Source organism: Falco biarmicus, chromosome 7 (assembly GCF_023638135.1).
Source record: "Falco biarmicus isolate bFalBia1 chromosome 7, bFalBia1.pri, whole genome shotgun sequence".
In the NCBI taxonomy this organism is placed as follows: Eukaryota; Metazoa; Chordata; class Aves; order Falconiformes; family Falconidae; genus Falco; species Falco biarmicus.
Genome location: NC_079294.1, coordinates 53,629,063 through 53,645,542, shown reverse-complemented (window position 1 = coordinate 53,645,542; position 16,480 = coordinate 53,629,063). Strand labels below are relative to the sequence as shown.

At 35.9% G+C, this 16,480-nt stretch overlaps 1 protein-coding gene across 3 annotated transcripts in view; it reads right to left on the bottom strand.

Moving 5' to 3' along the window:
• The window catches only part of LRRC49 (leucine rich repeat containing 49), a 49,442-nt gene that overhangs the window by 19,826 nt on the left and 13,136 nt on the right, over positions 1–16,480 (bottom strand). For all 3 annotated transcript variants that reach the window (XM_056347247.1, XM_056347249.1, XM_056347250.1), the window contains 3 exons: positions 16,045–16,188; positions 12,559–12,620; positions 5,899–6,046 (listed from right to left, as the gene is read on the bottom strand). In XM_056347247.1, coding sequence (XP_056203222.1) covers positions 5,899–6,046; positions 12,559–12,620; positions 16,045–16,188 — 354 coding nt within the window. The remainder of the gene's footprint in view (positions 1–5,898; positions 6,047–12,558; positions 12,621–16,044; positions 16,189–16,480) is intronic.

Below are 16,480 nucleotides of genomic sequence, written 5' to 3'. Positions count from 1 at the left end.
CATGACAGCTCTTCATCCCAATTATGTGTTAGTGTACTAAGCCTACGTTTACTTTAAAAAGCCTGAAATCTTAAAATAAAATATAAACACTACCCAATTACATTAGTGATATCTTTCTATAGAGAAAGTTGGTTAGAGTTGTTTCTAGTTTGTCTTTTTTTATTTTCTAATTAAATCTCTTCATCCGACCTTGCATGTATGCCTTTTAAATTGGCTTCCTACAAAAACAAGCTTTTTACAATTTCAGTGTCTTAATCTTCTCTAATGACTTATCAACACATTGAACATATTAAATAACTTGAAGTATGTTTAGAATTCTCAAAGTAAAGTTTTTTGTTCCCTAGAAGTTTGATTATATAAAACTGGCATGCACAAAGAAGAGAAATGTAAACTTGCTTTCCCACCATGGGAGAGGAAGCAGGAATTATCCATTCTATTTGGCAGAAAGCAATGGCCAGTTGTCACAGACTCAGCTCCAAACTAACCGAGGTATTCTTGTGTTTTGCACTGGGGAAGGTGAGCATTAGAGAACAAAATGACACTAAACTATAATAAATCAGCCGTCATTGATTTTATTCCTTTCAAAACAAATTAAGGGGTCGTGTCTGCCCCCTCTACCCAGCCCCGCAAAGCTCTAAGGCAAATATCCACAAAGTTTCCTAATTCAGTTTTCTCTCAGCTTCCACAAAGGTCTCTTCTTACCCTAACTGCCTTCTCGAAGCCCTCCCCTAATCCAGTCCAAACACCTACTTTATGACACTGCGTTCCATACATGACTACTGCCCTCATTCAAGTCAGTCCAGTACCTTCCCTGCCAACACAATCTCAACACAAAGAATTAAATGAACTACAGTAAATTATATTCTAACGAAAGTCTTCTATTTACAGAATAAGACTTTTTCTTGATCAAGAGTTTATCCTACTTAGACATGTTTAAAAAATAATATTTTCTAAATGAAATTAGCTCAGTCTAAAAAGAAAATATGTCCTAGTTTTAGTTAGTATTCATAAAGGCAGAATAATAGGGAAAACATCTAAATAAATCAAGGGCCAAACCCACTTTTTATGGAAATCAAATCCGTATACATTTCCTGATTAATCTTAGACAACACATGCAATCAATCTTGAAAAAACACAACATCCCCCCTGCCAATACCCACAAAAAAACCCCCACAAAGTTATAAAACAAAACCCTTAAAAACCTTGCCACAATTCATTTTTACTATCATCCTTTCTCTTTTAGCTCTAGCACCTTTGAAATTCTTTCTGTCTCCCTTTTTCTTTGACCCCCCCCTCTCATCCTGCTGTTATTGTCCATAACTTTGTTTCATCTTTAAACCAAACCTTGCTGGACAAGGAGGGATGCTTCTCCAGAAGGTCGAAGTGCCAGATCATTACAAAAGGACTCGGGTGTCCTCTTGTATATTGAAATCTCCGCCATTCATTAGTTCTGCGCTTCTCAGGCTAAATGGCTAAGAAACCATCTTCAAAAAAAAAAAAAAAAAAAAAAAAAAGCCACGTAATAACTTTCTGCTAAGGCTCCATGTTTACATTCTCAGTGTGAAGCAACAGTAGCGACAGGACACGCACAAAATAAGACACATTAAAGGCACTGCCACCCTTAAGGGTTTCCCATTAGAGCTGTAGCTGCCGCTTCGGCAAGCTGGGAGCTCCCCCTACTGCTACACCAGCACTACCATAACGACACCAGCACGGATTTGGGCCAAACCTGTGTCATTCTGGTGCCTTTCCATCGGTAACAGCCAGGAAGACCCGAAAAGGATCCTAAAGAGAGCACAGCAGAATGCAGGGCAATTCTTCCTTGCCGCTGCTCTGCTGTTTTACTGTTATTCCAACAAGTTCTTTTTCACCAAACGCTACCACTTAAGTCACAGGACAGAAAAATTCTAGGGTAACACACAAAGAATGCAGCATTTCATTTCCATAGTACATCTACCTTAAAATTATTCAAATAATTTTACTATGGAATAGAAACAGCTATAGCATACTTTATTTAAACTACTTGAAGTAACGGAGAGGAAAAAAGGGGGTGGGGGAGAGAATATGAATAATAGCCTGAAAATACACATTTAAGCTTTCCAAGCGTAAGAAGACTTTACAATACACTACACAAAGTGCATAAAATTCAGCTCACTTATACTTGCAGAAGGCAGACTACTTGTCCTGTACACCACTGAGGCTGATTTTATACAAGAATGAAGTAAGAATGGTTCTAGGAGAAATACAGCCACGGAAAACAGCAAGCGTAACATTTCTGATGAATCTTTAAGTGTACCTGACAATAAGATGTACCTCCATTTTTTACTTTTATTATTAATTTGGTATACTTTTGCAAGACCCGATTTAAAAGACAGAATTATAATCCACAAGAATGACTCTAGAAGTTCCTGAAGTAACTTATTTTCAGGTGGAAAGCAAAAAAACATTAGGGATCCTTGCCTAAAAACACAACACTCCATGGCGCTGATGGAATCAATAAAGAATTCTGTTCTGGATAAAGCAGTAGAATCTACTCCCTGATCAGCAAGGAAATGCCTAAGCAAATAATCAAAACCAAACTCAGCCTTCTAAGCATCCAAAACCTATAAAACATCAATGAAAAGAAGCACAGTTTTACTGTTAAAAAGCTGCAGATTATCTTTCAATTTGGGAGCTGCAGCACATTTACAAAATATATAAATTATATAATATCGATAGATATAACATACACGTATATTTAGCAAATTCTCTTGAGAAAGTGTATTTGAAGTGACACATAGCAAGTGATCCTGGTTAAGTAATTCCTCAGTAAGGAATACGTACACATATCATTCATATTTTAATATTTTATGATGTGTCTGCAGACAACATCTGCTTACTCTTACAAAAGACTGGAGGAAAAACGCTAGGTCACAGCTAAACTCTAAGTGCCACTGTATAAATCCATTCTTGAAAAAGTCCAAACTATGAAATCTATTCAAAAAGCTTAAATGTACAGAAAAATATTATAGTAGGTTGACCAGACAATGGAAATGACTACATATGCAACCTCAGCCTGCTTTGACTGCAACGCAACGCAGTTGCACATAAGCCTATTTCATCGAGTCACCTCACAACTAAGGTGGACTACAGGTAGTAACTGTTACAGTTACCGATGGTTAACACCGGCGGCACACAGTCATCTGACCAGCCACAGTGATTCAGCCTCCTCCCCATGTGTTAAGCCTCTAGATTGATCTATCAGAGTTTGAGAAAGTAAAAGATTTCCATTGACTGAATGGTTTACATACACAATACAACATGGGTAGGCTTTTTCAGCTGAAAATCATCTTCGAGCGCAGACAATAAGTGGTTAGTCTTACAGTGAAACTCGTTACAGGTAACTAACCTCCAACGGATTTCATCACTGCTGGGTCCATGCCTCAGCAGCTTAAGAGCCTAAATCTTACATTCAACAATGGCTTAGGAATAAGGCAACCTAAAAAACACCAATTTCCTCATGGGTCAGGGTTTAAAAGTTGACATAAGATGATGCAAACCCTTGAATAAAGGCAAATCTGCCCCAACTTATGAAACATCAGAACAACTACAATGCAAAAAACATTTTATTCCAAGTGCAAATACTTGATTTTCATGGCAGCAATCTGTTCCTGAATAGTTCCCTAAGGCAGAGGCAGTTACCACCAGACTTTTGGTCCACGGTTCCCTTTCTCCAGAGAATCCTATAGAAAAGGCCTGGTACCAAAAAGCGTTTTGTCTTCTTGAAAACCAGTATGACTAAACTTCAAGGTCTCTCACAAACTTTTGAAAATTAACCTTCAGATTTTATTATTTAATTAATTTTCTTGTCCCAGCAAAGCCAGCAATTAAAAAAAAGTCAAAAGCAGAACTAACAATTGTGTAAAACTCAGTTCTCAAGCAGAACTACTTCTAAACTCCTAGTCAGAAAAAAACCTCAACATCCCGATCCAGCTCTTGGTTCTTCACATAGCAAAGCAACGCTTAAGTTCAAAATGGTCTGTACACCCTTCAGACTAATGAAAAGATCCTATACATGTAATTAAGTTTAGGTACACTACTCAAGTGAGAAAAAGCACAAACCCAATTTTGCACTTGCATTTCCCCACCAAGTTACATGTACCCTTACAGCCAACGGCAACAGCACACTGCATTACTAGGCAGAATAGCTGGATTTGGCATTGCCAACTCTCTAATTTTATCACAAACCTCATAATACTTGTTATTCCTCTTAATAATCCCAGTTTAAGTTATATGATTATCTGGGTAACAGTTTTTATTGGACAAAACATACAGCACTCTCTACATGGAGAAAAGGATAAAAAAGTTCAAGGCTCAAAAACCAGAAGGCAAATAAAGAACACAAAACACATTCTTTTTACAAGTAGATTTATGAGCAGCACTACTGGTGGAGCCTGGGTTTCTATGGCTTTTTGTCTTGTGGCTGATTCTCTGATGTTTAACAAGGTGTGAACCCAGACTCAGTTTTTCCCATGGCTGTGCATTTCTAATAGCTTTTTCTCCATACACAACCCATAGAGTCTGAAAAGGAGTTGGAGCTTTTTCTACCATTTTTCCCACCACTGGGAGTTCTACCAGGATCCATCTCCTCTCAAGAAGGGGCTGAGAGAGGTGGGGAGGGAAGGGAAAGATTTTCTTTAGGCAACTCAAGTTTCTGAAATAATACTGAGAAAATGATCTTTTAAAATGCAAATTAATTAGCAAGCAGTCAATTAAGTCAGTATAAACTCACAAAAGAAAAAACCCAAAACCTACCAACCAACTCACAGAATACATGCAAACAAGCAAGTCTTTGTTATTCCTGATGCTAGGAGTAAAAGACTCATGACCCAAAGCACTTTATTTTTTAAATAAATCTTTTCCACACATGTTCCATTTTACATCTTAATAAGCTCTATTTTTATGCTTATGGTGGACTGCCACAGGACAACAGGAGAGATGGTAAAACAACAGATTTATAATTTATAATGCAGTACAGCCTTTGTACAAAGGAAATGAGCATTTAAAATAATGTATGTGTATTGCACCTGGTCAAAAAAGATAACACTGCAACACTGTTGCTTGTAAAACATATATTTGTTATCTTGCCGTTGGATGGATTACTCTTTTAAGAAGGTCATGCTTACACATCACTTCTGAGCAGACACAGAAGAATCAGAATGGCTATTCCTATATTAAGAGATAAATAGTTGACTTAATGGTAAGGCCTGCAGTGATTGCCCATCATCCTCTACCTTACAGTGTATTTTCAAGAAGTCTGTAAGAGACTTGGTTGCCTGCGAGTCCTCTCTTCCTTATCAAGACTACTTGAACTTGTGTAGCGGAAACAGAAGAGGGAAAGTAGGTTAGGTAAGGAAGGGAGAAATACAGACACACACACAGAAACTGTCTAATCACCAGTGTTCCTTAGAAAAGCAGACTGAAGTAATCAACAAGATTTTTAAATGAAAGAAAATACCAGTAACATCAATTTTAGGGAAAACAGACTACTCCTTTGGAAGAAATATGCTGTTCCTTTTCAGCAATACAGCAAACCAGTAAAAACTGTGTTGGGAAACTTCTAACCAAAAGCTTTGCAGATTCTCTCATGTCACATGGCAATTAATCACAACGTATTTACTAATGAAGAGTTTAAGCATTTAAAAATAAACAAGTTAAAAAGCGTACCCTTACATAATACTGATCAAAAGAAAAAAAGATTAAATTTTTAAATACTATAGTATCTATATACGGCTCAATTCCATACTAAGTTAAGAAAAAACTTTGGTATTTTTAATATACATATATACACAGAAACCCCTATATTTTACTTCTAATTTTAATAATCTAGTAAGTTTGACAAAAACAGAAATTTCTTACTGTGATTCTCTTCATATCTAGCTGTCGGAGCTGCATCATATGATGGAGAACAGTGTGTTTGTACCATGTCTCCTGAGCTATTGGATTGCCATCAAGGGTGATATCTGACAAAGATGAGGAATCAGCAAGGCACAGAATATCCTCAAAACTGTAACCAAAAAAGTTTAAAGTTTTAACGTCATAGAGTAGGAATAATTTTGAGATGGAAGATTTTATTTCTTAAGAATAAAACATGAATTTTGCCTGTACAACTCCCACCCATCAATACTGTATATGATAATTACAAGTATTTTGAAACACCAACAGCTGCTGCTGTTAAACTTCTTAATCTCTTCACACACAGATGAAAAAAAGAGATGCAGAATAACATGAACTTGTTAACTATGGGCATATAGTTTCACCTAAAAACTCCCTCAAATAGGATACATAACTCATATTCAAAAAAATAATACAAGGTGTATTTGCCATCAAAGCCAGCATGAAAACCATGGAAAACAAAAAAAATTAAAAAATAATTAAAAAAAAAGGCAGCCAACCACAAATACTACAGAATAATCCTGGGTGTTTGCAACACCATTAAGTATCAGAAGAAAAACAATTACAAAAGCATTATATTATCTTCAAATCAGATCTGTCTATTGTTCCAAGTTCAGTCGTCTACAAACAGGTGCAAGTTAGCTTTTTAGACATCTGATTTGTTTTCTGACAAAAATAACTGGTCTGTGTAAAATGTATTTAGAAATGTATAGCCTGTATCATGTTCCTTGCATTAAAGACATCATGTGAAAAGAAACCAGCTAACTCATAAACAGTATTTTTAAACAGAGAAACAAACAATTTATAAAAAAAAACAACCAAAACCTGAACAGTTACAGAAATATATATGACTCCCCAACACCCTTCAAGAAATCGATTACAGCATATACACGTACAAATGTGCGCCCATGCTTAATGCACTTTCACCTTCGAAAGTCAGGTCTATGTTATGAAGTTAAAGTTTAAGTGGAAAGTGTGAAATAATTTGACTTGCTATTTTTGAGAATGAAGTTAAAAAAAATCTGAAAATTACAAAAGAATCAATGATGATGACAAAAATTTAAACAGAGAATTACTTTACTAGATAAAAAACCACTTAATGACATTCTGAAAGAAGAGACCATTTCTGAAGTGGAAAACAGGGAGTTACTGTGATTATTTTTCTTTATATTCTGACAATCTCACTGATTGCATCAATTGGTTATATTTCTTCTCATTCTTGGTGGCAGGAAAAGAATTCCTCCACTACTACTTGTAAGGCACCAGTACTTGGAAAGCTACCAAACCTTGAGTATACCCTGTGTAACCAAGGGATCAGAAATAACATGCAGTACAGACGTTCGTATTAAAGACTGACACTGACTAAAGTGACAACTGCCTTTATCATTGGTATCACTCAACTTTCACAAAAGCATACAATAATCTGCTGAGGACTAACGTTCAGCTGCAAAGGGCTTCAGATCCACCACGTCAGATTTTCAAATGAGATATCCCTGAAAAATTCTAGATATGCAATAAAACAATTTCTGCAACAAAAGAAATATAGATAAAATATAAAAATATCATCACCAAATAGCACTCAGTCTCAACCAGCAGAAGAAAGGCCGGGATACCAACATAAGCTAGCAGGAATGAAGAGAAGATACCACCCAATACAAATCTCAAAAACCCCAATACAATTAGTGCAGCATGCAAGTAACTTCGACATGATATACCCAACAGATGCAGCTGAAAAAATGAGAGTGTGAAGTGGAAGACACTACTACCTTTCTGCTTAGTACATTAAAACAACACAAGAACTGACAGAAAATGAACTCTGTACAGACCCCAATGAAGTGTATCTGAAGAATTGGGTGTTTTGTACATGTGGTTAAGACTACAAGTTTGACTATTATTTTCTGCTTCTTTTTGTGATCCAGCTTCTTTTCCATAAAAAAGTTTATGCAACCACATTTCTGGAAGATGAGGCAGACATATTCCTTAACATACATATTGAATATGTCCTGAAGATAAAAGATAATCTTCCCAAATTACACATAAAGCAAACTCATAAACACATTAAAATAAGAACAGATAACTGAATTTCCACCAGGCTAGAATAGATATTGTTTGACAAATATGAACATTTTTTGCTATTCAAAATTAGCTTCAAATAATGTAAATATATTTCTGAAAAGCATTAAACATACTTACTCCAAGCACTTCCCACTAAACATTCAGCTGAACAGTACTACTGCCATTACATGAGATTTACAGATTCTTAATAAAACAAATGTCTTCAGGAAATGACAGAAAAGTTGAAAGTTTGCTAGCGTTTTCAAGACTTTCCACTTATACATACTGCTGTGCTTTGAAATTCTCAGTGCTTTAGCAAACAAGAACATTCACTCTGGAGCTGAAACAGATGTGTTTGCTTTATGCTGCTTTTAGCCGCCCTATTAGCGGCTCAATTTTAAAGCTAAACAGTAGTGCAAAATACCTATGTTTTCACATCTTCGTGTACACATATGAAAAACAGAGTTTCAGAAAATCAGAAATTTAATGTAGAAAACTTAATATACTGTACTTGTCGCACTGGCACCCCAACCCTAAGCCAAGCAAAGCTATACTGTAACACACTTACCAAACAGACTGCATACTTTACAACCAAGCTTCTGCTTCCCAGCATGCAGACTGCTGCGACAGAGCCAAGTGGTGACCACCCTATGGGAACCAGAGGCCACGTCTCAATGCTCTCTCTAGCCTCTGTTCACCACAAAGGAGTCTTTACCCTGCTCACAAAATACAAAGCAGCTGTGGACGATGCTGTTTCAGACTGCCTCAGTCAATCTCCTCAACCGGAGTGTCTGCTTCTCTTTCCAAAAGACCTTCTCCTGCAGGAGTTCCACTAAACTACAGCAACCACCTCTCCTTTCCTGTTCTTCTTTCTTCTTTCCTAAATGAATTTATCTTTACTAAAATGGTAAGTTTCAGCAACACAGAAATGAGTTGTGAATTTGGGCTGATTTATCAAAAAGTGTTTTCTGGAAATCTTTTCAGAATAGATCAGTTTTACATCTTGTGTCCATGCTCAGATTCCTGCATCCAATTCTCCCCTCTGTCAGAGGGGATGCAAACCCAATTCTCCCGCCTCCCACAAGAATGTGGCAATTACTAAGCAGCAGAGTATTCTGGAGTGGTGTAAGCTCAACCTCCAGAAGTGATCTGCATTCACATTTACACAGTTCATGAGCAAGGACACAGGAACACTCATCCTGTCACAGCCTACTGGCTTGGGAAGACAGTTGTTTATTCTCTATACGTTTGCATCAATTACTTTTTAATAGCATGTTCCACAAAGGGGAAAAGCTCTGGAGAAGAAAAGCAACATACTCGCTGGAGTCTGACAGGGCACCCAAGAGGAAACTGTATGTTCAGAAAACATTCAAAGAAGAAAACTTGGGTTTTTCCAGGTTTCTAACCACTAAACTACTGATGACAATAACTATTATCACAGTCAAACTTTCATCCCCCTTGCACTGGTTTTGCTCAAGTATTTAACAACGTATTTATAATTTTCATTCCACTAGGAAAAAAAAAAAAAAAAAGAAAAAGATATTTTCTTGGGTTTATTAAGCCAAGAACATTCCTTCTCTCAGGTTTCCAATTCAGCAACCAAATGAAGAAAAACAGTTACATGTCCATTGAGCTTGTATCCAATTTTTTTCCATATGGCTAGACAACATGTCTTACTAAATGAAAAAGCCAATATGATGCTGATCTGGACAGCAGTGAAAAATACGTATTTTGTTTCCAAGATTAAAAAATAGTCTTCCCTGGTTTCATATTTTGAAATATGAGCAATAACCCTCTTTCTGAATCTCAGTGGCATATCTTTCCTGAAGAAAAGTTTCTGTAACCTCTTTGCAGTACCACATTCAGTTTCAGAAAGGGATTTTCCCCCCTTCTTTATAACTTGTTCTATAGATACATGTTACCTTCAGCCATCAGGCATGAATGCCTTCAGTTTTTAACTGCTAAATTTTTGGGGGCTGAAGACAGAAGTAGGACTTCCTTTGTTTCAGATCAGCATCAATTTCTACAGCATTTGGTTTTAGCTTATATTATTATCTTGCCAATACATCCTGTTTGACTAAAAGCTCTGCAGCATTCTGAGGCCTCCTCTGAAGCAAAAGGGGAAAAGAATGTGATTAAACCCATGATAGATTCTCATGCCTTAAATAGTGAAAAATTTTAAGAGGCATTCCCAAATCTTCTGCTAAAATATTAATTCATACATGTCAGTATGTGTCAAATTTAAGACTCAAGGATTTTTGGTGACTTACAAAAATAGGAAGCAGCAACACCTTCCAAGGGAGTACTGCCTCAAAAATGCTACGTTTTTAATGATCACTAATCAAATATTTTAATGAACCTGTAACATAAATATACCCACGTTTTGGCAATTAATTTGTTATTTTTTCCATCTGCAGGTTTTCTCTATGCACCTACAGATAAATGAATTAGAATACCTGTGTATCAATTTGATTGTCTAAAATAAAAGCCAGTTGTATGGACACAGCTGTTTCTAGGAAAAGTAAGTGTTAAAAGTTATCTATGGCACTCTGTAAACCCAGGTAAGCAACTCGGAAACAGAAAATTATTTAAAAGGGTTGTAGGCATGTTCAGATGTAGCACAGCTATTCACTGGTATTACAGTTGCATACAAGTTCTTCAGTCAGTTCAAACAGTATCCAGCCAAAGTATCTGAAAACAGATGGTTAAGAGTATACTTTTCTATTTAATCATTTTCCTGTTAGAATATACATCTACTACATAAATCAAAAAATCAGGAATTAATGGGGGGTTTTAGCCTTCAAAACAGCTATAGCCAACCGAAAGTTATTATTTCAAAAACCCAAGCTAAATGTGATCATCAAAAGACATTTTTCAGTGTAATAATGACTGGTAAATAAAGGATTAAACGGATCCACTCACCTATCTACCCACATATGTACAAAAAATTGATAGAAGGGCGATGTCTTTCATTTGACATTAAGATTTTTTTATACCCATTTAAACTACAAATTAAAACCAAATGAATATATTTGCATGACTGTTCTAAACAAGTATTTCTAGCTTACAAGAAAACTTAAGACTAAATCTATCAATACTTCAGCTGAAACCCCAATAAATAAATACAGAAATCATGACAAATTACCAAGAAGCAAGCTACTTATTACATAAAGTTTGAGAAATCTAGTTTGAAAATCTCACAGAAAACCCAAAACATTTTTTCTTCTTTGAACACTGTAAAAATAACATGAATTTGCATAAAACAACATGAGAAAGGAATCGGAAAGCTATACAACATATACCAAGTATATAAAATGATACAGAAATTCCACTGACTGCAGTGATGCTCCCTGACAGCAAGGGAGCCAGCTACTGCAGTCCCCTCATTGTTCCTGCCAAGCTGAAACGTTTTTTCCAAAAAACAGAAACAAAAGGCATGCTTCGATTCTGGAAATTATTTAAGACAAGCAAAATGCTAACCCCCTCTCTTCATTATGCCAATTTAGCACATAAAATTAAAAGACTAGTAGATGAATTAATAGAAGAGCATGTTAAAGATTCCTGCAGTTAATCTCAGATTATTTTTTTATATGCTTAATACCCATGAGTATTTAAGGAGATCTACTGCATTTGTACTTTAAGAGCCTAAGGAACACAGACAAGTAGGTTGGAGCTGTCTGCAAAAAACATAATGGAGGTCAACTTAAAATGTTCCAAGTTTCTATTAGAATAAAAGCCCATGCTAAGCATAACATTTTATAGACAGCAGATATAAGAACAGCACTGTATTTCCAGTAATTAGAACATGAAGCATCACAATTATTTGATTCTAAGCAAAGAAGACTGGTGGTGATAAGGAATTAAAAAAAAAAAGGACATACTAAAGCAAAGCTAATGCAGGATTTTTTATATATTATTCTTCAAAATATTGGCACTAGTATAAATGCAGACTCAAAAAATGCATGACTACATAAAGCATAAGGCAAACATTTCTATCTGTTTATAACAAAATGCACTCACTCAATCACTTACAACTATAGAACCCCTGCTTTGAAAGTTGAGCTATTCTCCTGCCATCTGGTTTGAAAGGGAAATAACCGTAAATATACCTTTCAGACTTCAGTAATATACGGACAAGTAAAATACAAGCATGAAATAATCATAAGTAGAATCTGACTCAGCAGTTTGTGTAACTCCATAAATACAGTGATGTTAAATATAACATGCACCCTACGTAATGTTTCTTTAACATCTATCTAGTTTAACAGTAAACCAACATATTTATAAAACTATTTTAAATTTTTATCATTATTGTAAAGAGTATGTATTTTTAATTAAATAAAATTATCAAGTTCCTTGGTAGAATACTCATAGTACAACTACATCAAAATGTAAAGGATTTCAAGAATTTTTATGTTTAAAGTAGAAAATAGACAATGGCTTGATTATGCTGTTATGTTGGGGGGGGAAGTATCTGCACTCCTAGCATTTGAATTTAAGTTTTAATGAAATAAGCTCCAACAGGATACTTGAAATTATTGATAGGAAGCAAACTGCTATTTCCCTTACCTAGATATATTGTTGAAGCTGAGGAAGAGACGCTGGAGACGGGGCAAAGTATCCACATCTTTCTAGAAGGAAAGATAGAGGCATAAATTCAGTAGCTGAACGTAGCTTTTGAACCTCTCTGCTCTCCCTGATGAAATCCTTTCATTTCTATATGCTATAACCTTGCTGCAACATTGATTTGTGTTGAATGTGCAGCTCCATTTCTCCCTAGTGCAGACTGCAAAGGAGTGTTTCAGTGCAGATATCCATGCTGCAGAACAAGCTGCATCACTTGCAAAGCAAATGATGTTAATGAAAAGGGGATAAGGCTGTTGCTGGTTTCTGAACAGGCTTTTGGGAAATAAGCCAAGGTGCTGTCTCAGCACTTAAGATGCAGGATAAAGACACTGTAAAAAATAAAAATAAAGAAGTCGTGCCCATGCTGAAATCAGGCATTTGAAATGCAATACGGCAGTGCAATTAGCACTACCAAACAGCAGTGACTTCTGCCAGAGAATGATCTGAAGGACTCTGTCACCTTTACAATGAAAATTTCTAAGGAAGAATGTGTAATTGTCAATTTAATATATGCCACTAAAGCCCTTTGCAGAAAACTCCTAAATAACAAATAGCTCAATTATTAGTAAGATTAAACATATCAAGTAAGATCAAACTTCATTTATAAAATATTTCCATAATGGCCAGACAGCACAGTCTGCACTGACTCATATACCATTCAGACCGCACACCCAACCCCTCTGTTCTATGTCTGTATCTCCTTATCCTACTAAGGAGCATACTCCAACTTGCAATCAGTGGGCGCAAACCCATTACTTACACCACAGGGCTCACTACCTTGATTTTAGCCACAAAATCAAATCTACAGCCCTTCCTCCCTCCACCGAATTTGTGACATGTCTACATAGCACTGCAGAAACAGAAACAGTTCATTCTACCCAAAGAGGCAAACACAAGGCAGCTCTAAACAAACTATGTAGCTGCTATTAATCAAACACTGAACATGAGCTAACAAATGCTGCTCAAAGCGATAGCTCTGTATACAATAAGCAGGGCTTATTAGTAGCTCAGGTCTGCAGTTGCAAAACTCCTGGTTCAACGCTGTTCAAAATCCTCCCAGATCAGACCACGGAAAGATTGAGTTTATAACAGATTTACATCTGGACACCTCCTCTATCCCTAAGGCTACTTAGCATTGATGCTTCAAGGGGTGGGCAGGCATGGTACAGGTAGATACACACACGAAGACAGGCATGACAGGGTTGTACACAGTAATTCTTAAACAGCAACAATTTTAACTAATCAAAGAAGACTGCATTGGAGAATACAAAGCAATTTCCCCTGAAGACGGACTTCCACAACCAGCATGATATGCTGCTGTCCTGTAAAATATGTTGCAAGTTTCACAGGCCTGAGATGATCATTTAATCGCTCAAAAACTATAATCTGGTTGAGTAATTTGAATTATTTGACATAGTTAACTGCAATGGATATGGAGTTCAGTACAGAACCTCATTTCATTTGACAGCTGACAATATCATCTTTCCTACAAGAACAATACTTACAGCAGGTAGGGGGTGCGAAAAATAAGGAAGGTTCACAAAAAAATGTACTAAAGGACAAGTTTTATATTGATTCTATTTCATGATTTGGGGATAACAAACTTTTTAGAATTTAAGTTAGATCTTTTCCTTTAAGGAATAATCAAATTTAAAAGCCACTGCAGTATTGTCATAGTAACTAACTAATGCAGTCCAAAAACTAAAACACAGAAACCAAATTCTTCTTAGGAACTTGAGTGAAAATTTTGCAGTTAAGTGCTACATCATAACTGTATCATGACTGACACCCACCCCACCCCCAGCGTCAACCATAAGAAAACCTAAACCTCATCTTAAAGGAAAAAATATCTAAAACCCCTCCCCCCCAACTACTCAAGTACTACAGCAATAATGTAACAAACAATATCTTGGATATTTTTTTCATAAAATTATATACTTATTTCTATGCTTCTGGATTTTCAATAATTTCATCTTGCAGCAGATTCTGGATTTCAATACAAAAGTATTGCAGCTTTCATTTTATTAAAAAAAATTAAACAAATATTAGTAACAAAAATATATGTACATTGTTGTGCAGAGAGAAATAAACTATCATTAAAATAAGAAAAATATTTTATTTTAGGAAAGAAACATATATTTACTTTAGGTTTCAGGCAGTATGATATGTCCAAGACTTGACTTCATATGATTTAGGAGTCCTTCTCTATAGGAAGGAAAGTTAGTGTCATACTTGCTAAAATCGCCACCCAATTAAAATCAAAACAAAAAACCACACACACAACACACCATTCCACAAGAATTTAACCAGGGTTAAAAAAAAAAAACCACACAACCAAAACCAAAAACACACAGACCCCACACTTACGCAAAATAATGTGATTCCTTGTACAGAACATCACCTTCTGAAACAGTGTCTCTGGCCACTAAACACGAAAACATTGAGATACAGCACAGAGTCCCAGCCTGTAACTCATTAATTTAAATTTCTTGCTGACTCTCCATTTGTGACAACAGAAAGCAAGGAGAAAGTATGAGCTACACCTGAGAGGGTGAAAAGGCAGCAGCTACAAACAAGGAAAAGAATTCTAGGTAACAAAATTCACGTAGGTGTAAGGTACAGTAACGGAATCAGCAATGAGCAGAAATTTCTTATTCTTGAAGTGTAAAACCAATTCATATATGGCAAGTAGCAGAAATTCAAGAAAGGAAAGGCTCAGCAGCGATAGGAGACACCAAGAACTAAAGCAATGACAAAGGCCAGAATAATCTAGCTCTTTAAGTAGACACTGTACAATTTTTGAAAAGCGCTTGTTCAAATAATCTACTTGCCATACCTTACAACTCACAAGTTGTCAAGTGAAAAGCTTTGGTTTTTAAAACATAAAGACTTAAAATACTAGGTTAAAGCTTAAATTGGAAAACTCTGCTTTTAAGATCAATACCTATTTTCTCTGCATTCGCCCTAGAAGTACCCATAAGGACATGAAATTTAAGATGGTCTCACTGCTTGGCTGAGCTACAGATATCAAGAGAGGGGTTTTTTTTCTAGGAAGCAAACTTGTATAGAACAGAAGTACCTAAAGTTGTATGTTAGAACCACAAAGCTTCTTCAGAATATTCCCTGCAACACCCTCCGCCCCAAGAACTATCATAAGTTACCAAGACTTGAATCACTACAAGTCATCATAGCATCAGAGATTATTTGGGTTGGAAGGGACCTTTAAAGGTCATCTAGTCAAACTCCACTGATCACATTTAAACAACACCAAAAATAAACTGCTGTACAAGTGTTGTAACAGAACATAAGCAACACAATAGAGAAAAGCACAAGGTTTCACAAATCTGAAATGCTGATATGATTTAATAGTGCATTTTGTTAAAAAAAACAGAAAAAAAAAGAAAAAAAGACAAGAGTTCTGTTCCTTACTATAGCAGAGACTTTATTATGACGAAGGTTGAGCTCTGTGAGTGAATCCAGTCCATTAAGGTTTTCCACAATGGTTAGCAGGTTTCTGGCAAGGTTTAACACTCTCAGTTCACTCAAATGACTGATGTTTTCCATTTTAGTAATCTGTGGAAGAGGTATAATTATAAACATGGACATGTGTTTTATATAGATATATGTAGCATTTTTTAAGTATACATAAGCAATCAACTTAATAGCATACTGCTTGTGTATATTTCTAAACCATGATAGTCATGTCATAAATTGCTGAAAACAAGCTACAGTCTGCTAGAGATTAAGTACTAGTATTCACTTCACTAGTACCTTTCTAATCATACTGCAGTAAGATCAGTCAACACTTCCTTCCTATCAGAAATTAAATTACTTTGGCTGCACTGCTCCATAGCAGCAACTTCAA